The sequence below is a fragment of the Theropithecus gelada genome, chromosome 17 (assembly GCF_003255815.1).
Source record: "Theropithecus gelada isolate Dixy chromosome 17, Tgel_1.0, whole genome shotgun sequence".
Classification (NCBI taxonomy): domain Eukaryota; kingdom Metazoa; phylum Chordata; class Mammalia; order Primates; family Cercopithecidae; genus Theropithecus; species Theropithecus gelada.
The window spans coordinates 92,744,115-92,767,624 of record NC_037685.1 but is presented as its reverse complement, the minus strand read 5'-3'; the positions used below and the strand labels follow the sequence as shown (position 1 = coordinate 92,767,624).

General features: G+C 40.1%; 1 protein-coding gene across 4 annotated transcripts; it reads left to right on the top strand.

Annotated features, from left to right (window-relative positions):
• Nucleotides 1-985: 985 nt before the first annotated feature.
• On the top strand, nt 986-23,031 carry CKAP2 (cytoskeleton associated protein 2). 4 transcript variants are annotated; one of them, XM_025364405.1, is made up of 9 exons: nt 986-1,256; nt 2,147-2,231; nt 6,620-6,698; nt 6,782-7,650; nt 8,107-8,311; nt 11,051-11,221; nt 14,399-14,468; nt 20,213-20,468; nt 21,274-23,031. In XM_025364405.1, the coding sequence occupies exons 1-9, from the start codon at nt 1,187-1,189 to the stop codon at nt 21,518-21,520; spliced, it is 2,052 nt and encodes a 683-aa protein (XP_025220190.1). In that variant the 5' UTR covers nt 986-1,186; the 3' UTR covers nt 21,521-23,031. The 4 variants fall into 4 exon arrangements, with proteins under 4 accessions (XP_025220190.1, XP_025220191.1, XP_025220193.1 ...); XM_025364406.1 differs by having other exon boundaries at nt 6,623-6,698; nt 21,274-23,029; XM_025364407.1 differs by lacking the exon at nt 986-1,256 and adding an exon at nt 1,583-1,802 and having other exon boundaries at nt 6,623-6,698; nt 21,274-23,029.
• The last annotated feature ends 479 nt before the right edge of the window (nt 23,032-23,510 follow it).

The window sequence follows — 23,510 nt, the reverse complement described above, 5'->3', positions numbered from 1 at the left end:
CATAAGACGTCTTAAGAAAAAGCAGGCAGAAGTGGGAAAAACTGACCACAGCCAAGGGCCAGCTGTGGAGGCCCTCAGACCTGGGAAGGGTAAACGGATTGGAAATCGCATCCTCCCGTCTGTGTCCCCGGAGCACCTAAACCTGGGTGAAAGAGTCCAATCCAGCCTTACTGCAGTGATCAGGCAAGAAATGTAAACCCAGTGCTTGAAACCAGGCAGATGCAGTCCAGACTCGCCCTCACTTCCCCACTGCCACCCTTAAAACCTTCTAGCCCTGACTTGTTTCGTTCTGTCATGTGGATTGGGTGTTTGTTTGGGCTTTATGAAGGTGGTATTTTTAGATGAGAAAAACGAAAAGATATGGCAGCACACTTAACCGCACAAACACAAAACGTCTATAACAAATGCTATTTTATCTTCAAAGGATAATTATATATAACCTTGAGGAGGGGATAAGGTTTATCCTCATTTTTTCCGTTTCTCCTCCTCTCCTCCCTTTTTTGCATTTGATAATTGCTTAGAATAAAGATATGGAAAGCAGATCCCAATTTCAGTTCCCCTTCACACGCTGTGCAAACGTGGACAAACAACCTCTGAACCTGTCACCTCTCAGTGGAAAAAGTGGTGACAACGTCCCACCTCAGAGTTATGATGCTCAAAATGAAGCAATATTTGTGAAATATATACACATGCTCGTGGTACGCCAGATCGGTGTTTACGTCCTCGTCAGTGAACGCACCTTTGTTTAGTAAGAAGGGCAGCCAATCAACACTTTTTTTGTCTTTTTCTCGTCTGCCTTCCTCCAGACTGTGAGGGACTCACATGGGACTGTGTCCCATCTCGGTTGTTTGTCAATCTAGTCCTGCTATGTCGTGGGGACTGAGCAGGTCGACTCCTCCCCCATCGCACGTCCAGGAGGAAGAGCGCTGTTTAGGTTTGAAACCTGCAGACTCAGTCCCAACCGAACTGGGCAGACACCAGATCAGCCTGGGCAACTGCAGTCCAGGCTCCGCCCCTCTAAGTCCATTGGCTTATTCAATTCACGCAGGAACCAATGGGCGGAGACGGCAGCCGCGCCGTCTGAGGGCTTAGCAGCTGCCGGCTTATGCAGTGTGCGGCGGCGGTGATCTGAGCAAGTCCTATCTAGGCGCTAAAGCGGAGACGCATCCCCCGACCCGAGGCTACGATGAGCACCCCGGCTGTGCCCCAGGACCTGCAGCTGCCCCCGAGTCAGAGGGCCCAGTCCGCATTCAAAGGTGAAAGCCGCGGTGGCGGTGGCTGTGGCGGGCGCGGGCCCGGCAGTCGGGGTTCGGGGCAGGGCTGGCGCGCTTCACCCCTCCCCGGCTCTGTGAGAGCCCTGAACGCGGCGTCGACCTCGTCCCGCCGCATTCTTGGCCTTGTAGAACGGGTCATAAAAACAGGACCCGCTGCGTGGTGTTAGTGTGCTGTCGCTGCTGGCTGGGATGGGCCCTCCTAAGAAGGAATCCGTTAGGCTAGGGGAAACGTGCGGAGGTCCGGCCGGGACCGGTGTCGGAGACCCGGGGTCCGCGAGGGGCGGGGCTGCGCGGGTTCCCGGGCCGACTGCGCCTGCGCCGAGTCCTCCGCCTCTTGGGTCCGTAGCGAATTTCTGCAGGGCTGGGGGTCGGATAAAATACCCCCATTGTATTATTTCCAATTTCACAGTTTCTCCTTCAACTTTATGGAAAGCGAGGGTTGATTGGGTCTTCAAAAGTAATATTGTTATTCCCAAATTCTACACACTAGAAAGCAGAAGAAAGTAGTTCTCACCTAACCCAGTTCTGGTAAATTAGAACTTTGGAGTCTAGCGCCTCACTTCTACCATTTAGTTTCTTAAAACTTGGCTTTCAGGAGCTGTATGTAGAAAATGATGTTCTCCAGATTTTTCACATACGGTAAAGAATGTGATTCTTATGCAGAGGGGTTTTGGGGACCTGTTATGGTAACAGCCTCTTACAAGATGATTTCTCAAAGGCAATACTGAATTCGGGAATTTTCTGTTATATAGATGTGACCTCAAGTGGAATCAGTTTTGGAAGTAAACTCTTCATTTAATCAACAAGATTTATTAGCCGTTATTCATGTTTTAACTAATATTGATTTGTAGCTCTTACCTTTTGTTATCTAGAGCAAAGAAGACAAAAACTCAAGGAACATCTGTTGAGAAGAAAAACGCTTTTTGCATACAAGCAGGAAAATGAGGTGTTATCCAGGTAAGGTCAAGTTTATTTCTTTTCACTTCTGTCCAATAAAAATGCAAAGTAAACCATATCTGTCCAATAAAAATGCAAAGTAAACCATATCTGTAATTTTAAATTTTCTAGTAGCCACATTTAGAAAGGTTTTTTAAAAAGTGCTTACATATTATTTTACATCTTTTTGTGGTACAGCATCTTTAAAATCTGGTATCTATTTTACACTTACAGGACATTTCAGTTTCGTCTGTCCACATTTCAAGACTCAATAGCCACATTTAGCTAGTGGTTACTTTATTGGATGGTGCAGCATTAGATCATCGTTTTATTAATTTTTTTTTTTTTTTTTGAGACAGAGTCTCGCTCTGTTGCCAGACTAGAGTGCAGTGGTGTGATCTTGGCTCACTGCAACCTCCATCTCCCGGGTTCAAGTGAATCTCCTGCCTCAGCCTCCCAAGTAGCTGGGACTGAGTACAGGCAAGCACCACCATGCCCTGCTAATTTTTGTATTTTTAATAGATACAGGGTTGCACTATGTTGGCGGGGCTGGTCTTGGACTCCTGACTTTGTGATCCGCCCGCCTCAGTCTCCCAAAGTGCTGTGATTACAGGAGTGAGCCACCACGCCCAGCCTAGATTATCGTTTTCTACATAAATTAGTTCACAGTCTAAGAAAAAAAAAAATTATAAAACAAAGTATGTGCATAGACTAGATTATCGACTTACTGTTTACACCAAACAAAGGTCGTATTTCTATTATTTAGCAAAGCTTTTACTCAGTGTGGGGGAGTTCATCAGGGAAGAGTTGGGTGGCCCTCCCAAATGCTTAGAGATTATTAGTTGTAGGCTCAACCCTCCACAGAAATATCTTTATTATTTTGTTAAAATATTTTAGATAGTACATAGCTGTAGCAAAAACAAAAACCCATGAAAGTAGATGAAGCAGAAAGGCAAAAGATCCCCTCACTCTCTAGAGATAACCACTGATAACATCCTTACAGGCTTAGGCCAGGCGCAGTGGCTTATACCTGTAATCCCAGTACTTTGGGAGGCTGAGGCGGGCGGATCACGAGGTCAGGAGATCAAGACCAGCCTGGCTAACACAGTGAAACCCTGTCTCTACTAAAAATACAAAAAATTAGCCAGGTGTGGTGGTGGGTGCCTGTAATCCCCAGCTACTCAGGAGGCTGAGGCAGGAGAATCGCTTGAACCTGGGAGGTGGAGGTTGCAGTGAGCCAAGATCACGCCATTGCACTCCAGCCTGGGTGACAGAGCGAGACTCCGTCTCAAAAAAAAAATGTCTCAGGTAAAAAATTGTATATACCACCCACACACATATTCAGAGAGTGAAAATGATAACGCAAATGGGATAAAAATTTTAACAATAGGTGGATCCTGGGTAAAGAGTGTATAAATATTCTTTGACCTGTTTTATATTTTTGCAATTTTGTGTAAGTTTGGCGTTCTAAAATTTTAAAAATAATTTCTAACTTTAATAAGTTGCTTTAGTTTGGAATAAACATTTTATCCTTCACAAATAAATCTTTTACTTCTTTGTTTAAGACAAAAAGGTGATCCTAGGTTTTTGGTTTGAATAAGTAAATGAATGGTGATAACCATATACTGAAATAGGAAGACTGAAGGAGGAGCTGGGGAATTAGGAGTTCTGTTTTGACTATATTTGAAGTACCAACCAGACACCCAAGCAGATATGCCAAATAGTTGTGTGTCTGAAGTTCAGGGGAGGGTTTGGGACTGGAAGCATAAACTCAGGAATTGATCAGTATACAGATGATATTTACTTAAAAACCTTAGGATGGAATGAAATTACTAGGGAATAAGTAGAGATAATATGGATTCAGACAGTGACTCTCAACCGCTTATTTAAATAGGGAATCCAACAGGGTCAGGGGTTTATAATACTCTTAAACATAATAGGAAGAAAAGAAAATTCTAAAACGCTCCTTGTGGCTTAAGTACTACATTTATTCCTTTCAGAAAACATGTCAGCCGGGTGCAGTGGCTCAAACGCCTGTAATCCCAGCACTTTGGGAGGCCAAGGCGGGTGTATCACTTGAGGTCAGGAGTTCTAGACCAGCCTGGCCCACATGGTGAAACCCTGTCTCTACTAAAAATACAAAAATTAGCTGGGCGTGATGTCAGGCGCCTATAATCCCAGGGAGGGCCAAGGCAGGAGAATCGCTTGAACCCGGGAGGCGGAGGTTGCAGTGAGCGAAATCATGCCATCACACTCCAGCATGGGGGACAAGAGCGAGACTTCGTCTCAAAAAAAAAAAAAAAGGAAAGAAAACAGATGTCAATTTAGGTGTTAATCACTTCATCAGTGAATATTAAATAAGACAGCCGACCTGTATTGCAGCTTTTCAGAATTAAACAATATTTTACAATCTCTAAAGTATAGATATCCTAAGACTCATTTCAGATAACTCTTCTGAGGGTGGTTTTATAATAAGACAGAATAGGATTAAGTCTCCACACTAGACAGGTGAGTAGGATGGGCTCTTCTTGTCATGCTAAGTTTTGTTTTGTTAGCTAGAAGTTAGCTACTAAGATACCCTGTTAAGTGGCACATTTTTATCTTCTTTCACCATTGTTCAAAATGTATAGTACAGGGTATGTCAAAGTTCTGTACCTTCTCCAAGCTGACAGAACAAATAGGTATGAAAGCAATGTAAACAGAATTTATTAACTACTAAATTATGTCAAATGTAAAATATACTCTTTTTTGTTTTTTTTGAGACGGAGCCTCATTGTGTCGCCTAGGCTATAGTGCGGTGGTGCGATCTCAGCTCACTGCAACCTCTGCCTTCTGGGTTCAAGCGATTCTCCTGCCTCAGCCTCCAGGGTAGCTGGGATTACAAGCATTTGCCACCATGCCTGGCCAAATTTTGTGATTTTGGTAGAGACAATCACCTGCTAAGAGATGCTCACAGTCTGCCTTGGCCAGTTTATAGCTATAAAAATAAGTTAGGTCAATTTCTTGAGGAGGGATTTTCTTTGCAATACCGCCTAGAAACTAAGGTTCTTTTTTTGAGAAATGATCTCACTCTGTCACCCAGCCTTGAGTGCAGGGATGGGATCTTGGCTCATTGCCTCAACTCCCAGGCTCAAGCAGTCCTCCCTCCCCAGCCTCCCAAGTAGCTGGGACTACAGGCACCCACCACCACACCCAACTAATTTTTTATTTTTTGTAGAGACGGGGTTTTGCTGTGTTGCCCAGGCTCTCTCGAACTCCTGAGGTCAAGTAATCCCCCCCACCTCAGCCTCCCAACGTGCTGCTATTACAGGCATGAGCCACCACAACCAGCAGTCCATATTCTTAATGTATCCTAATATACATTAAGCTGTGAATGGCATATGGTAATTTTTGAATCACTTTTGGGAGGGCTCTTTTTTATAAAAGTTTTTTCAATGTAGTACATCTGTTACTAAGCACTTAAAACTAACCCAAGGAGGTATCACTAAAGGTTATTTGAAGACTTGTTTGAATGACTTGAGAATGATTTGAAATAAGATTATTAAGTATTTACAAATTCTGTGGACAGAAAGTGTTAGGACTTTTAGAAAATATCTTTAAATTCCTCAGCCATTTGTTTACACTATTTTTTTTTTTTTTTTTTTTGAGATGGAGTCTCGCTCTGTCACCCAGGCTGGAGTGCAGTGGCGCAATCTCAGCTTACTGCGAACTCCGCCTCCGAGGTTCAGGCCATTCTCCTGCCTCAGCCTCCCTAGTAGCTGGGACTACAGGCCCCCGCCACCATGCCCTGCTAATTTTTTGTATTTTTAGTAGAGACAGGGTTTCACCGTGTTAGCCAGGATGGTCTTGATCTCCTGACCTCGTGATCTGCCCACCTCGGCCTCCCAAGTGCTAGGATTACAGGCTTGAACCACTGCGCCCGACCTGTTTACACTATTAAAAATAATTAAAAGTTTTGCTTAGGGCTGGGCGTGATGGCTCACACTTGTAATCACAGCACTTTGGGAGGCCATAGTAGGCAGATCACCTCAGGTCAGAAGTTCAAGACCAGCCTGGCCAACATGGTGAAATCCTGTATCTATTAAAAATACAAAAATCAGCTGGGTGAGGTGGCATGTGCCTGTAATCCCAGCTACTCAGGAGGCTGAGGCAGGAGACCCGCTTGAAACCCGGGAGGCAGAGAGGTTGCAGTGAGCCGAGATCATGCCACTGCTCTCCAGCCTGGGTGACAGAGCAAGACTTCATCCCAAAAAAAAAAAAAACTTGCTTAGGACAAATTTTAACTCAGGTCTTTATTAAATTTAAAATTAGTAAGTCAGTTAATTGTTAACATTGCCCTCTTCTTCCTCCCCAACAGGAAGCCTCCTTGGTACAGGATTGATTGATTAATCATTTTGTTTGTTTTTAAGTAGTAGAGGTCGGAGAGTTGTGACATCTGAGGACCAAGTTCAAGAAGGGACTAAAGTGCTGAAACTTAAAACAAAAATGGTAAGATGTGGACATAGCACTCCTAAATGGTCCCCCTTTCCGTTTTGCCTTTCCTAAACACTTTTCTTAAATAATTCTTTTAGGCTGATAAAGAAAATATGAAGAGACCTGCAGAGAGCAAAAATAATACAATAGTGGAGAAAAATTGCATTCCTTTAAAACCTTCAAATGAACTAACCAATTCAACTGTAGTAATTGACACGCATAAATCTAAGGATAATAATCAGACTCCGCATTTGTTACTAACTGAAGGTGATCCCCAAAGTCAACATATGACATTAAGCCAGGCATTTCACCTTAAAAACAATGGTAAAAAGAAACAAATGACTACAGAAAAACCAAAGCAAGATGCTAACGTACCCAAGAAACCTGTGCTTGGATCTTATCGTGGCCAGATTGTTCAGTCTAAGATTAATTCATTTAGAAAACCTTTACAAGTCAAAGATGAGAGTTTTGCAGCAACAAAGAAACTTTCAGCCACTATCCCTAAGGCCACAAAGCCTCAGCCTGTAAACACCAGCAGTGTAACAGTGAAAAGTAATAGATCCTCCAATATGGCTGCCACTACTAAATTTGTGAGCACTACATCTCAGAACACACAACTTGTGCGACCTCCTATTAGAAGTCATCACAGTAATACCCAGGACACTGTGAAACAAGGCATCAGTAGAACCTCTGCCAATGTTACAATCCGGAAAGGGCCTCGTGAAAAAGAACTATTACAATCAAAAACAGCTTTATCTAGTGTCAAAACCAGTTCTTCTCAAAATATAATAAGAAATAAGACACTATCAAGATGCATAGCATCTGAAGTTGTAACCAGGCCTGTTTCATTGTCTAATGATAAACTGATGGAAAAGTCAAAGCCTGTTGACCAGCGAAGACATACTACAGGAAAAGCAACTGTTGATAGTAGATCAGCTCAGCCCAAAGAAACCTCAGAAGAGAGAAAGTAAGTAGATGTAATTTTCTTTATTACCTTAGTTTTTAATCAAGTACTGTTTGTAGATTTGGCTTATAATTTCCTTGACTGCATTAGAATTTTCTTTCATGGTTTCTCTTCTGTCGTATGCAGGCAAATTTGTATTGTGGAGCAATATGACCTAAAAGTTTTTGTGTTTGAATATGTTTTCTAAGGTTGCTTTTTTAAAATCTAAGGTAAATGCTTTAATAATAGTTGGGAAATACTTTATAATCTCAAATCAAAAAATGCATTAATGGAATCATTGAGCATAATTGACCTTGATATGTTTAATATTTCATCAAGCTTGTGAACTATATATATGCCACTAGAGTAAGATTACTTAAAAATAATACTTTTTCTTTTTTTTTTTTTTAACTTTTCCTCTATTTAACAGAGTTCTGACAGCGATTTCAAAGTAATATTTATATCTGCTTCTAACTATAGAGCTCGTCTGAGTGAGTGGAAAGCTGGCAAAGGAAGAGTTCTGAAAAGGCCCCCTAACTCAGTAGTTACTCAGCATGAGCCTGAAGGACAAAATGAAAAACCAGTTGGGTCTTTTTGGACTACCATGGCAGAAGAAGATGAACAAAGATTATTTACTGAAAAAGTAAACAACACATTTTCTGAATGCCTGAACTTGATTAATGAGGTAGAGTCTTTATATTTGCTTAGCATTTTATAGTTTGCAAATTACCTTCATAAACATTGTTTCATTAAATCATATTGTCAGTCTTTTTGACCAGGAGATGTTGGTAATACTATGTTGACTTAACATTAACTGTGAGATTATTTTAACAATTACTTAATTGTGAGATACACTGCTTCGTTCATTAATTGTGAGCTTATTAGCCTTTAATTGACTACATTTTGCATTGAGTTCATATAAATATACAGGTTGAGTATCCCTTATCCAAAATGCTTGGGACCAGAAGTAACTGAAAATGTTTTTTGTTGGATTTTGGAATATTTGCATGTACATAATGAGTTATCTTGGGGATGAGATCCACAGAATTGATTTACATTTGTTTTTTGCTTTTGAGACAGAGTCTCACTCTCACCCAAGCTGGAGTGCAGTGGTATGATCTCAGCTCACTATAACTTCTGCCTCCTGGGTTGAAGCCATTCTGCCTCAACCTCCAGAGTAGCTGGGATTACAAGCGTGCACCACATGCCTGGCTAATTTTTTGTATTTTTAGTAGGGACAGAGTTTCACCATGTTGGCCAGGCTGGTCTTAAACTCCTGGCCTCGTATGATCCACCCGCCTCAGCCTCCCAAAGTGCTGGGATTACAGGTGTGAGCCACTGTGCTCGGCCTCATTTATGTTTTATATATAGCTTATACATGTAGCCTAAAGATATAATATTTTTTGTAATTTTGTGCATTAAACAAAGTTTGTGTACTTTGAACCATCAGAAAACTAAGGTGTCACTTTGTCAGCCACCCATGGGATAGTCTGGTTGTTTGGCAACACCATCATTCCTCACTCTGAATTACTATGCTACCAATAAGCAATTATTCTCTTGCACTTATTCACACATAATTACTTAACAGTTTAAAAAAAGACACATTAATACAGTGAAAAATATGTTCAGAGTAACTAAGCAGCACAGTAGCATCATCAGAACACCTGTATCAGCTGTTAGACAATAGCAACAACAAACAGCAGCATGTTTTCAATCTCCATCTATGATGTTGTGTTTAATTAAGAGGTATTTTACACTGTATTTTATTTTTTTAGGTGAGAAGAAACATCAGAAGCAGTTGAAGGACCAGGAAGTGGGTCCTCTAGGGATAAGGAGTCATTCTGCTGGATGGCTTTTTAAGATGTTTACTTCAGAGTCACTTGTCTCATTAGCAGTGGTTTTTGTCTTAGAAGTTTCTGTTTGATTTTATAAAGGAACATGATATCTTTTTCTGTTCTGAATAAATGCTGCTCTAGTTCTTCAATAAGCCTGTCACATGTTTTCACCTTGTCACCTATAGGTACATTGTCTGCAGTGTTAATGATGGTCATCTTCATTGTGATGTTGATACTCAAAAGTTTTCGATTTCAGATTTTGGATTTTCAGATTAGGGATACTCAACCTGTATCAAAGGGATAATTGGATTTTTTTACTGAATTACAAATATTTGATTCCTCTGAGATAATTAATGTGTAATACCCTGAGGTGATATTATTGCTTCTAATATTTTGTTTCTTACATCTATTCATCATATTTACACATTATTTCTTACGTTCATTACACATTTTACCAAAGACTAGCAACACAAATGTTGTGTGAGTCATTATTATCACAGATTAACTTACCTAAAATACTCAAAAAAAATCACATTCATCTGGCCAGGTGGGGTGGCTCACGCCTGTAATCCCAGCATTTTGGGAGGCCAAGGTGGGCTGATCACCCGAGGTCAGGAGTTTGAGACCAGCCTGGCCAACATGGTGAAACCCTATATCTACTAAAAATACAAAAATTAGCTGGGCGTGGTGGTGGGCACCTGTAATCTCAGCTACTCGGAAGGCTGAGACAAGAGAATCGCTTGAACCTGGGAGGCCAGAGGTTGCAGTGAGCCGAGATCGTGCCATTGCACTCCAGCCTGGGCAACAAGAGCAAAACTCTGTCTCAAAAAAAGGAAAAACAGAAACAAAAACCCATTCATCTAAGCCAACATCATGTTTTTGAATTTATTGCAGAATTTTGCTATTTAGACCAAAATCCTATGGAGTATAATAATCAGCTCCAGAACAATACTATGTTTAATAGTAGACAATATCTTTGTTTCCTGACTGCTCTTTAATCTTGTTTTGGTCACCCACTAGTATGTAAGATCCATAACAAAACTGAATTCAAGGTATTATTTCAAACCTTACTCTACTCTTCATGAGCATCTTGTAACTTCTTGTGGTTCTGAACACTTGTGATTCTGAACACCAGTAAAAGTTACAATCAGGAAAACTGATTCTCTAATAGAACAGAATCAGAGTTTATTTCTGTTCAGTTGAAGTTTTTCCTTTTGATACTATGAATTTTTTCTGCCCTACTATTTAACTGTATGTAACTCTGACATAAACCATTATAGATTCATTTTAATCTTAATATCAAAACCTGACGAAGACAATTAAGAGGAAAAAAAAACTCTGCAGGCTATTCTGACTCATAAACATTTGGTTTAAGGTATTAACAAATGGAATCCCTCAATATATATGAGAATAAAGTCAAGACCAAATAAATGTTCATTTTTTACTAATAAATGTCTCAACTAATATTTCATTTTTTTGTTTTATGCTTATGGCTATCTTTATCATTGATCTTGACTATAGTAGGCTCAATTATTGTTCATAGTTTGTAAGCTAAAAAATATTACACACATTATTTCTTGCTCTTTTAGGGATGTCCAAAAGAAGACATACTGGTCACACTGAATGACCTGATTAAAAATATTCCAGATGCCAAAAAGCTTGTTAAGTATTGGATATGTCTTGCACTTATTGAACCACTCACAAGTCCTATTGAAAATATTATTGCAATCTATGAGAAAGCCATTCTGGCAGGGGCTCAGGTAAGATAAACATTTGCTGATCTTTACGATTACAGTAGCAGACAATTTGGAATTAATTTGAAACACATCACAACATAGCTTGAGAAAATTGTGGTTGTATATGTAGTAGTTGTAAATGTTTAAAGGCCACAAAGATTGCTGGCTGTTGGCCTTCTAAGTCTTTTATTCCTGTACTGGGAATAATCAGACTTTAGAAAGTGGGTATAAGCTGAAATGTATATTTAATGAAACTTTCTACATGAAATGTCTTAGCATATTATTGTATGCATTTCCTGGTTGGAAATCTGGAAGACTGAATGTAATATTAAAATTTGTTTATTGAATATAAAGCAAAAGGGATGAAATTAGCTTTTTAAATGTTATCAAGCTCTCTTGGTTTTGTGAGAGAACTCTTTCACTTTAAGAGTAAACCCAGGCCGGGCACGGTGGCTCAAGCCTGTAATCCCAGCACTTTGGGAGGCCGAGATGGGCAGATCACGAGGTCAGGAGATCGAGACCATCCTGGCTTACACAGTGAAACCCCGTCTCTACAAAAATAGAAAAAACTAGCTGGACGAGGTGGCGGGCGCCTGTAGTCCCAGCTACTAGGGAGGCTGAGGCAGGAAAATGGCATAAACCTGGGAGGCGGAGCTTGCAGTGAGCCGAGATCGCGCCACTGCGCTCCAGCCTGGGCGACAGAGCAAGACTCTGTCTCAAAAAAAAAAGAAAAAAAAAAAGTAAACCCAAATGTACTGCTATATCTACACTGTATAGATTGATCCTGTCTGCATACAGAAAATGGCAATAAACCAGTTTCTCGAACATTATTACCTCTATAATGGTTTGATACCATACTCCTTACCTCTTCCAGCCTATTGATACACAAAGCTTTGGGTGTAGAATAAATCATTTCTTGAGTTTGTGTGGTTGGGTTTTTTTTTTTTCGTGGATACATGTTCTTAAAATATGTTTCGTTTTAATCCAGGTTTCTCAGAAACACATTCTTGGAGATTGTTTACATAGATAATTTTTTAAAACTCCTTTTTTTTTTTTTTTTTTTTTGAGACGGAGTCTCGCTCTGTCACCCAGGCTGGAGTGCAGTGGCCGGATCTCAGCTCACTGCAAGCTCCGCCTCCCGGGTTTACGCCATTCTCCTGCCTCAGCCTCCCGAGTAGCTGGGACTACAGGCGCCCGGCTAGTTTTTTGTATTTTTTATTAGAGACGGGGTTTCACCGTGTTAGCCAGGATGGTCTCGATCTCCTGACCTCATGATCCGCCCGTCTCGGCCTCCCAAAGTGCTGGGATCACAGGCTTGAGCCACCGCGCCCGGCTTAAACTCCTTTTTTTAAGAAAGATGTATTCACCGTTGTCTCAACAAAATCAACAAATGCTATTTGACTTTTCACTTAAGTAAAAAATCAGATATTCAGCAGATAGTCTCTCAGTGGCTATCATGTGTAAAACTCTTTTCAGAATGGTAATTATATTTGATAGATGCTACCTGGAAAGGAGTGTTAGGCCCCTACTATGTTGTATCAGAAGGGACATTACTTAAGGCAACTAAGGACATTGTAGCAAGGATGCAAAGTTGGAGCCAAGGCTCACATACAAAGCAATAATGTAAACGGAAAGATACAACACCAGAGGAGAAGCTGCTGGAAAACAAGAATCAAAATTAGCCAAGATGGCTGGGCACAGTAGTAGATACCTATAGTCCCAACTACTTGGGAGGCCAAGGTGGGAGGATTGCATAAGCCCAGGAGTTTAGGCAACACAGACCGTATCTCTTAAAATTAGTGGCCAGGCATGATGGTTCACGGCTGTAATCCCAGCACGTTGGGAGGCGGAGGTGGGAGGATCGTTTGAGTCCAAGAGTTCAAGACCAGCCTGGGCAAGATGGTGAGACCCCATCTCTGCAAAAAAAAAAATTTAAAGTTTTTTTGGTGGTAGACAGTTGTGGTCACAGCTATGCGGGAAGCTGAAGTGGAAGAATTGCTTGAGCTCTAGAGTTCAAGACCAGTGAGCCATGATTGTGCCACTGCACTCCATCCTGAGTCGACAGAGCAACACCCTGTCTCAAAAAAAAAAAAAGCCGAGAAAACTGAAAGCAGGATAGCTGAGTAATTCAGGACTAAGTTGTGGAACTAAGAATGTGAATTACACCTTCCCTAATCTTCATTGTGTTGGATGGAACATAGTAAACGCTTATAATATCTGATAAATTCGTGAATGAATATGTTAAGATGATCAACCTTAAGCTCTTCAGAGATACATTTCATAGCATATGAAACAAAAATATAACCGTAGACTTAAATGTAAGAGAAAAGGAGCAAGGCTTAAGTAAAATTATGGGGGAAGTTGTTAAATGTGAAAATCTACGCTGGGCGTGGTGGCTCACACCTGTAATCCCAGCGCTTTGGGAGGCCAAGGCGGGCGAATCATGAGGTCAGGAGTTCAAGGCCAGCCTGGCCAGCATGGTGAAACCCTGTCTCTACTAAAAATACAAAAAATTAGCTGGGCATGGTGGTATGCGCCTGTAGTCCCAGCTACTAGAGAGGCTGAGGCAGGAGAATCACTTGAACCTGGGAGGCGGAAGTTGCAGTGAGCCGAGATTGCCCCGCTGCATTCCAGCCTGGCGATAGACGGAGACTGTCTCAAAAAAAAAGAATTCTATCCTTCATTTTTAGTCTATAAATTGGAAAAGACAGCCATTTTTCTTTTATTTTTCTTTTTTCTTTTTTTTTTTTTTGAAATGGAGTCTCGCTGTGTCGCCCAGGCTGGAGTGCAGTGGCGCAATCTTGGCTCACTGCACATCCGCCTCCTGGGTTCACGCCATTGTCCTGCCTCAACCTCTCAAGTAGCTGGAACTACAGGTGCCCGCCCCCACACCTGGCTTATTTTTTTATATTTTTAGTAGAGACAGGGTTTCACCGTGTTAGCCAGGATGGTCTCAATCTCTTGACCTCGTGATCCGCCTGCGGCCTTCCAAAGTGCTGGGATTACATACGTGAGCCACTGCGCCCAGCCAAGACAGCCATTTTTCAATCTTAATTATTAAGTGGTCTGAGAAGCATGGTTTAAGAGCCACTCCCTTACTTTAAAATACGGTATGAAGTTTTAATCACAACTTGGATACCTAGTTAATGTCAGAGAAAATAAAACTTACATGGATCTGCTTTATTCATTTAAAAAATTAAGCCTATTGAAGAGATGCGACACACGATTGTAGATATTCTAACAATGAAGAGTCAAGAAAAAGCTAATTTAGGTAAGTTTTAGTTCTTTTATTTCCTTCAAGTGAATTGTAGTTTTTTTGTTGTTGTTGTTTTTTAACTTTTAAGATCAGGAATACATGTGCAGGATTTGCAGGTTTGTTATAAAGGTAAATGTGTGTCATGGGGGGTTGTTTTACAGCTTATTTCCTCACCGAGGTATTAAGCCTCATGTCCATTATTTTTCCTGATCCTCTCCCTTCTCCACATTCCCATGTGCACCAGTGTGTGTGTATTCTTGAGGTGTCCATGTGTTCTCATCACTTAACTCCCACATGCAGTATTTAGTTTTCTGTTCCTGTGTTTGTTTGCTCAGGATAATGGCCTCCAGCTCCATCCATGTTCCTGCAAAGCACATGATCTCGTTCCTTTTTATGGCTGCATAGTATTCCATGGTGTATGTGTACTACATTTTCTTTATCCAGTCTATCATTGATGGGCATCTGGATTGATTCTATGCCTTTGCTATTGTGAATAGTGCTGCAGTAAACATATGCGTGCATGTGTCTTTATAGTAGAATGATTTTATAATCCTTTGGGTGTATACCCAGTAATGGGATTACTAGATTGAAAGTATTTCTGTCTCTAGGTCTTTGAGGAATCGCCACACTGTCTTCCACAATGGTTGAACTAATTTACTCTCCCACTAACAATGTAAACGCATTCCGTTTTCTCCACAACTGTGCCAGCATCTGTTATTTTTTGTCCTTTTAAGGATAGCCATTCTGACTGGTGTGAGATGGTATTTCATTGTGAATTGTAGTTTTATTGTTTCTTTGCTGAATTAGTTTTTCTTTTATCTTTTTTGATTATTAAAATATATAGGTTGTTTTCTTTCCTCCTACTTCCGTTGACCTACCTCTGAGATAAAGTGGCTTTATGTAGTATTTTTAATCAGGAGATCTGGCTCAATATTTAGATTTGTCACTGAATGTCTGTGAAAGTTGCATCGTCTCTCTAGGCTTTAATTGTCTGCCTTAAAAATGAGGCAGTTTGACTAGATATCTAGACTTTTCACCTGTTACATTCTGTGATCTGTTGTGTTGGCTAGAAGAGCTCATTCAGGAATTCTCTTTGCTGGGGATAGTAGATGGAGATAAGAGATTCATTAGTTGCCAGTCATAAAAACATTTTAAGATTCAGATAAAGTTTATGCCAGTTGATATGACTTTAGGCAAAAAATACCCTCTTTTCTGTAAAATACAGATTTTTGGGGACCATTGAATGAAATAATATAAAGTTTCATAGTTGATGACACATAGAAAATTCATTAAACTGTAGTCATTACTTAACTTTAGAAAAATGGTTTCCAATTATTTGCTATAACCGTATATTTTACAGTCAACAAATATTTGAGTGCATATTATATACCATCGCCTATGTATCTAGTTGTTTTCTTTTTATTAATTTTAACAAGAGTCAAACAGTTTGAACTTTTTCTTTCTTTTTTTTTTTGAAAGAGTCTTGCTCTGTTGCCCAGGCTGGAATTCAGGGGCGCAATCTCGGCTCACTGCAACCTCCGCCTCCTGGGTTCAAGCGATTCTCCTGCCTCAGCCTCCTGAGTAGCTGGGATTACAGGCATGCGCCACCAAGCCCGTCTAATTTTGTATTTTTAGTAGAGATGGGGTTTTGCCGTGTTAGGCAGTCTGGTCTTTACCTCCTGACCTCAGGTGATCTGTCCACCTTGGCCTTCCAAAGTGCTGGGATGACAGGTGTGAGCCACAGTGCCCGGCCAACAGTTTGAACTTTTTGCTTTCCAGAACAGTATTAGTACCCTTTTAGTATGCAAAATTAATTTAAGATGTAGAGATCTAGGTTGAAGGGCTAAACCTTAAAAAAAAATCGAAGAGCATACTAAAGTTCTAAATTAAGGCCAGGCTCGGTGGCTCACGCCTGTAATCCCAGCACTTTGGGAGGCCGAGGTGGGCAGATCACCAGGTCAGGATATGGAGACCATCCTGGCTAGCACAGTGAAACCCTGTCTCTACTAAAAATACAAAAAATTAGCTGGGCGTGGTGGCGGGCGCCTGTGGACACAGCTACTCGGGAGGCTGAGACAGGAGAATGGCGTGAACCTGGGAGGCAGAGCTTGCAGTGAGCTGAGATTGCGCCAATGCACTCCAGTCTGGGCGACAGAGCAAGACTGTGTCTCAAAAAAAAAAAAAAAGGTCTAAATTAAGTACGTTATGTGAGTTTTTGATTACATGTATTAACTGAAAAAAACAAAAGTCTGTTCATTGGTGTTAATATGTTAATGGCTGTGCTAATTACTATGCTAATGGCTATGTTGGAGGTCATGCTTCTAATGGCAGTGTGCTTAGTTCATCAGGGATTATTTCAATTTATGGTGACTGCTAATATGTACCAAGGTAACATACGGAACATCTATATGATCTGATCTTACTAGTAGTATTTAGTGAAGGAGCTTGAGAAGCAAGGAGAGAAGGGGAAACCGAGGAAAGACTAGTATACCACAAACAAAAGGAGGAGAAAAGTTTAAGAATAACCCAGTCCTGGCCGGGCACGGTGGCTCATGCCTCTGTAATCCCAGCACTTTGGGAGGCCAAGGCGGGTGGATCATGAGGTCAAGAGATTGAGACCATGCTGGCCAACATGATGAAACCCCGTCTCCACTAAAACTACAAAAATTAGCTGGGCGGGCTGGGCCCGGTGGCTCAAGCCTGTAATCCCAGCACTTTGGGAGGCCGAGGCGGGTGGATCACGAGGTCAGGAGATCGAGACTATCCTGGCTAACATGGTGAAACCCCGTCTCTACTAAAAATACAAAAAACTAGCCGGGCGTGGTGGCGGGCGCCTGTAGTCTCAGCTACTTGGGAGGCTGAGGCGGGAGAATGGCGTGAACCCGGGAGGCGGAGCTTGCAGTGAGCCGAGATCACGCCACTGCACTCCAGCCTGGGAGACACAGCGAGACTCCGTCTCAAAAAAAAAAAAAAAAAAAAAATTAGCTGGGCGTGGTGGCACATGCCTGTAATCCCAGCTACTCGGGGGGCTGAGGCAGGAGAGTATCTTGAACCCGGGAAGTGGAGGTTGCGGTGAGCCGAGATCGCACCACTGCACTCCAACCTGGTGACAGAGTGAGACTCCGTGTCAAAAAGAAAAAAAAAAAAAAAAAAAGAAAAGAATAACCCCGTCCTGTCTCTTATTCATACAAAAGACAGCGAAGTGGAAATTCAAATTTCATAAAAAGGTCTCTTATAATTCTGTCTCTGGAGATACGTGGAAAGATGAAAGCAGTATTCTGATTAAGTTGCTCTTCCTATCTTATAGGATAATACTAGTTGGTGTTTTCTAGCAAGTATAATATTTGATTAGTCTTTAGATAGGGGAAGGAGCTATCCATAAACTTGGTTTTCTTAAGTGTATAATTGTAAGTTCTGGATATAAAACCAATTTCACAAATCAGTTATTTGTGAACAGCAAAAGACCGTAAGTGGTCAAAGTAGTTCAGAAGAGGGTAAAAAAAAAAAAAAAAAAGGACAAATAATAAGAAACAAGCACCACGTGGGTGTTTCACAGCTACCTCAAACACAAATAGCCAAACTTGAACACATAATTTTCCCCTAAACTTGATTCTTCTTTTAGTTCTCTGTCTTAATGAATGGCCCTGTCTGGTTGTCCAGGTCAGAATCTTGGTGTGATTGTTTACTCCTTCTTTCTTTCCCAGTTCCCAACCCTTTTTCCCCAGCTGATCAAATTCAGTTTAACTTCCTAAGTATCTCTTAAGATCTATCTACTTCACTCCATCCTTACTCTCTTTTCTATAGTCAAGATGACCTACACTCTTACCTAGACTATAACAGTGGCCTTCAAACTTAAGTTTCCTGCCTCTCTGCTCTTGCTTCATTCCAATCCATTCTCAACACTGCAGCCTAAATGCTCTGTCACTCATCTGCATAAATTCCTGAGTCCAGCCTCTTCTCTTTCCCTCTCCCCTACATCCCTGAATTTCTCTTTCTTTTTTTCCATTTCTTGAAAGGGGTTATACTCTCTTTTCCCTCCAGGTCTCTCCGAGACAATCTTCTGCTTTTTCTTAATTTCTACTTATCCTTTAGACTTCAATTCAAATGTCACTTCCTTGGAGTAGCCTTCCCTGATGATTTCCCTGATATACCATCCCCTCTCCTCTCAGCCTAGGTTTAGTGCACCTGTTTTGTGCTCCCTTTTTCTTCCCTATGCAATATTTGATGCATTTGATTGCTTTCTATTTAGTTGTTTGTCCTGTCTTTTGCATTATGTAAACTCAATAGATAAGGACAATGTCTGACGTTCTTGACCATTGAGTCTCCTGTGCTAATGCAATGCCTGGCACATATTTGGCACTTAAATATTTGTTGAATTAATCTATATTCTTTTCTCTCTTCTTCAACTTCCACTTAAAACTCAGTCACTGTCATGCAACTAAAACTTCTCTTAGTAAAAATTTTTAATAATTTTCCTAATAATTAAATCCAGAGGTTTTTTTCAGCTCAGTGGATTTACCAGGATGTCTCACAAGTATTTCCAGCCTAACATGTTTTGTTTTGAACCCTTTGTCTGCCCTCACTGCATTCCCATACCCAACATCCTTTTCCCATACCCAACATCCCTTTCTCCCACAAAAGAAAAGAAAAACCCTTCTCTGGCATTTATGACTCTTAAGAAATTTTAGACAAGATGCTCCTAACACATTTGCACACTCAGTTCTACACAGTCATGCATTCATTTGTTAATAAGTTCTGACTTGGGTGGATGTGGTGGCTCACGCCTATAATCCCAACACCAGAGGGCCAAGGTGGAAGAATCGCTTGAGGTCAAGAATTGGAGACCAGTCTTGGCAACATAGTGAGACCCCATCTCTACCAAAAAATGTAAAAATTAGCTAGGTATGGTGGCACACACCTGTAGTCCTAGCTACTTGGGAGGCTTTGGCAGGAGGATCACGTGAACCTGGGAATTTGGGGCTGCAGTGAGCTAAGATTATGCCACTGCACTCCATCCTGGGTGACAGAACAGCAGACACCCTGTCTCTAAAAAAAAAAAAAAAATGTTCTCAGAAATATTTCTCAGATTGGACCCTTCCTTCCTGTCTGACCTCTTCCTTACTTAGGCTATTACAACAACCTTGTTATCTTGCCATCACAGATTGTTACTTTTCATTCTCTGCCATTCTAGACAGTCCTTTACATTGACCAAATTTAATTATATCTGTCTCTGGTGAATTGTTTTTACCAAACTTCTTTTATATAAAGCTCATTAAAATCCAGCTCTTGCTTACCTATCTAAGCTCAATACCTCCTGCTCCCACTCCTAACCTTGCTCCTTACCCTATATTCTAAACACACTGGCTCTTTAATGTTATGTTAATAGATCGTTTTCTTTTATGTGCCATATGAAGGTTGTCTTCCTTGGTCTTGGTCAAGTACTCATTTTTAAGACCCAGCCTAAATGTCGCTTGTCAAGCATTCCCTAACCATCTCCCTATAGCACAAGCAAAGTTAGTTGTTTCTTTTTGTGGGTTTTAATAATCCTTTGTTCTTATTTCATATATAGCATTTCTTTCATTTCATATTATTTGTTATATAGTTGGCAGCAATATTTGCTGAGGAAAAGGAATGGTTCAGAGATGGCAATTGTGTTCTTTTATTTTGAAAATTTGGTCAACTAGGAATACCTTTAATGTCTTCTGATTTTGTTCTTAAAATTCAGCCAAAAGCTTAATCTATAAATGTATCTTCTATAGGAGAAAATATGGAGAAGGCTTGTGCAACCACGGAAGAAGTCAAAGAAGTCAGTATTGAAGATACAGGTGTTGATGTAGATCCAGAAAAACTGGAAATGGAGAGTAAACACCATAGAAATTTGCTATTTCAAGATTGTGAAAAAGAGCAAGAGAACAAAACAAAAGATCCAACCCATGATGTTAAAACCCCCAATACAGAAACGAGGACAAGTTGCTTGATTAAATATAATGTGTCTAGTACGCCATACTTGCAAAGGTAAACTTTTAAAATGTACTATGATTTGTTTTCATGCTTGGGGATAATAAATATGGCATTTAAAAATCTTTGAGATAGCTTCAGATTACAGCTACCGTGTGTTAATATAGAAAAGTTTTCAGGCCAGGCATGGTATCTCATGCCTGTAATTTCAGCACTTTGAAAGGAGGCCGAGGCAGACAGATCACTTGAGCCCAGGAGTTCAAGACTATCCTGGGCAACATGGCAAATCCCCATCTCTACAAAAAAATTGGCTGGGCAAGGTGGTGTGTGCCTGTAGGCCCAGCTATCTGGGAGGCTGAGGTGGGAGGATCACTTCATCTCAGGAGGCAGAGGTTGCAGTTAGCCAGGATCATGCCACTGCACTCCAGCCTGGATGACAGAGCAAGACCCTGTCTCAGAACAAAAAAGAAAACAGAAAAGTTTTTAAACAACTAGAATGTCATGAGAACATTTCACCTCTTAAATACTGTATTTACTTTCACTAACTATTGCCATGTTGAAAAAGAAAACTTTTTTTTTATTTACTTGAATCTGTGTGTTATTAATAAGAGTAGGTTTTGGCATTCAGGAATTAGCCAGTTCTACAGATACTCAGGTATCTACTGTATACAGGTTGTAATGACGGATTGAGAAAAGGGTAAGTTTCTCACTTCAATGAGCTTATAGTACCTCTCTAAAAGACAATTACATGCTTTTACGTGGTTATAACATACAAGCTATATAGTATGGTACATATCATGAAAGTACAGAGTAAAAATGTTAACATGTTTTTGAACTCTGGAAATATTGTTTTAATTTTCAGTGTGAAAAAGAAGGTGCAGTTTGATGAAACAAATTCCGCATTTAAAGAGCTGAAGTTTTTAACACCAGTGAGACGTTCTCGACGTCTTCAAGAGAAAACTTCTAAATTGCCAGATATGTTAAAAGATCATTATCCTTGTGTGTCTTCATTGGAACAGCTAACGGAGTTGGGAAGAGAAACCGATGCTTTCGTATGCCGCCCTAATGCAGCATTGTGCCGGGTGTACTATGAGGCTGAAATACCATAAGAGAAATAAAGCTCTTATAGGGAACGGGGTTTTTATTATGTGTGGGGTATTTTGTTTTGAGTAGCTTTATATTGCCCTTAGGTCTGGAGTTGGCCATGTACCTATGTATCCTAAGTATTCATGGCAGTTAGCTCCTTTATTAACATTCATGTTATGGCAAGAGTTGTCCTGCTGTGCATTGGAAAGCTAATCCCACCTTGTCAATCTCAACCGACTGTTTTTTTTTCTTTAAGATAGGTAAATTTTGTCAGCTAGTTTACTATGTTCCTTGAATATAAACAGGTTATAATACTACCCTGTTCACTTTACTAAATATAAGTACAGTAATGATGCATCATTAGCAAATGAGGTATTCTAGGTAAAATGTGTATGTTTGCCTTGACATGTTTTTAAAAGTGATGATGTACCTCTGCCTTTAAACAGAATGCTTTTTTTTTTTTTTTTTTTTTGGCCTTTCTTGGATTAATCAAAAATTGTATAGAATGACTCACTTGGAGTACTAAGACACAGGAGGTTTAGCTTGCTTTCTTACCAAATTCATGTTACCCAGACTTGTGTTCTCGTGTCCCTTGGACTGTCTGTTGATTGATGAAAAGTGTACTGTCACTTTTTGTCAGTAGTAGTCTGTGGTCTCCTGGCCTCTTTAGATTATAATTGGGGTCACCAAGAAGGATACTTAATTAAATACCCCATTTCTAAGAGAAGATACTTTGTGTGAGAAAGGAAAGATGCCAGATTTAGTGGTTTAACTTCTGTAACTTCACTTGATAGATTTTAAACAATTAGAATGGAGTTAGGGAAAGAATATATCATACTGAATAAATGTCATTCTAGTTTAGACAGCATTTCTAAAATACCTGATACTAATGCTTGTTTTGTTCCCTGTAACATAAAAACTTCACTGTTAAGTCATGTCCCCTGAAACATGGTAGTTACCTACACAGTTTTCTCTCCACACATAAATAACACTACTAAAGTTGTTTTGTAAGGTTCCAAACTGATAATTATATGGCACATATCTGTCAACTCTGCAGTTTCAAATAAATGACTTTTTAATTGTAAAAGATTAGTTTAAAAACTGTATGAATGTGGTTGAAGATCACATGCTTAGTCGTTTTTATGTTCATTCCATTTGTATATCTCTTTTTCTATTTATTGACTTCTCATGTTCTAGAGAGTAGGACTTTTATTCTGTGTACCTTATATATACAATTAAAATATCTGTATAATGATGTTTCAATGAAGTTTATTTCAACAATTATTTTATGAAATGCAGTTTAACCACAGTGAATGAATTTTAGCTTTCCTTTTGAAATATGAAATACATTGTAAGATTTGACTTGAGGTTTTTGACACTGAAGTACATGCTTAATGGTATATTTTCAAAAATCATCAGTCTACTTATATAAACTTTACCTAATTTTTTTCACTTTAACAAAAACATAACTATGCCTTTTTTCATACTTTGACCCAAAATAATGCCATTTTGAAATAAAGTTCAAGCTTTGATACACTCTCAGCTTTTTAATATCCATACAATATAATTCATTTGTCTGTATAGCATAGCTTGAAATGCCTTTGTAAAGAGAACTCAAGATAGAACTTTTACCTGAGGGGAAAATCTGTCTCTAAATAGTCCTAGTTCTAACTTTCAACCAGAGGTCTTACTCCTTTTCTGATGCTTAAGGACAGCTATGTTATCTCTCCCCTAGGTTTGTTCCAAGCTAAATGATGTGATACCGTGCATAAGCATCCAGTAGAGACAGAACAGGGACCCCTCTTAAGGGCCTGCTTGGATCTTCCCATGCATAGTAATAAAGGAAAAATCTTGAGTCTCTTCAAGGGAAATTCCATGTACCTAGCTAGCCTCAAAACAGTAAATTGAGCAGCCTGGAATAAAGAAAAAATGTTTGATTCCCTATAGAAATGAAAGATAACATCTTGACATGTTGAATGTTTTAGAAACACAGATCCATACCAGATGAAAATG

Excerpts from the sequence above, each read along its gene's own strand:
- CKAP2 (XM_025364405.1), top strand. The coding sequence starts at position 1,187 with ATGAGCACCCCGGCTGTGCCCCAGGACCTGCAGCTGCCCCCGAGTCAG. Across the intron at positions 2,232-6,619 it reads GAAAATGAGGTGTTATCCAG|TAGTAGAGGTCGGAGAGTTG; the intron begins GTAAGGTCAAGT and ends TTTGTTTTTAAG. Across the intron at positions 8,312-11,050 it reads GCCTGAACTTGATTAATGAG|GGATGTCCAAAAGAAGACAT; the intron begins GTAGAGTCTTTA and ends TTGCTCTTTTAG.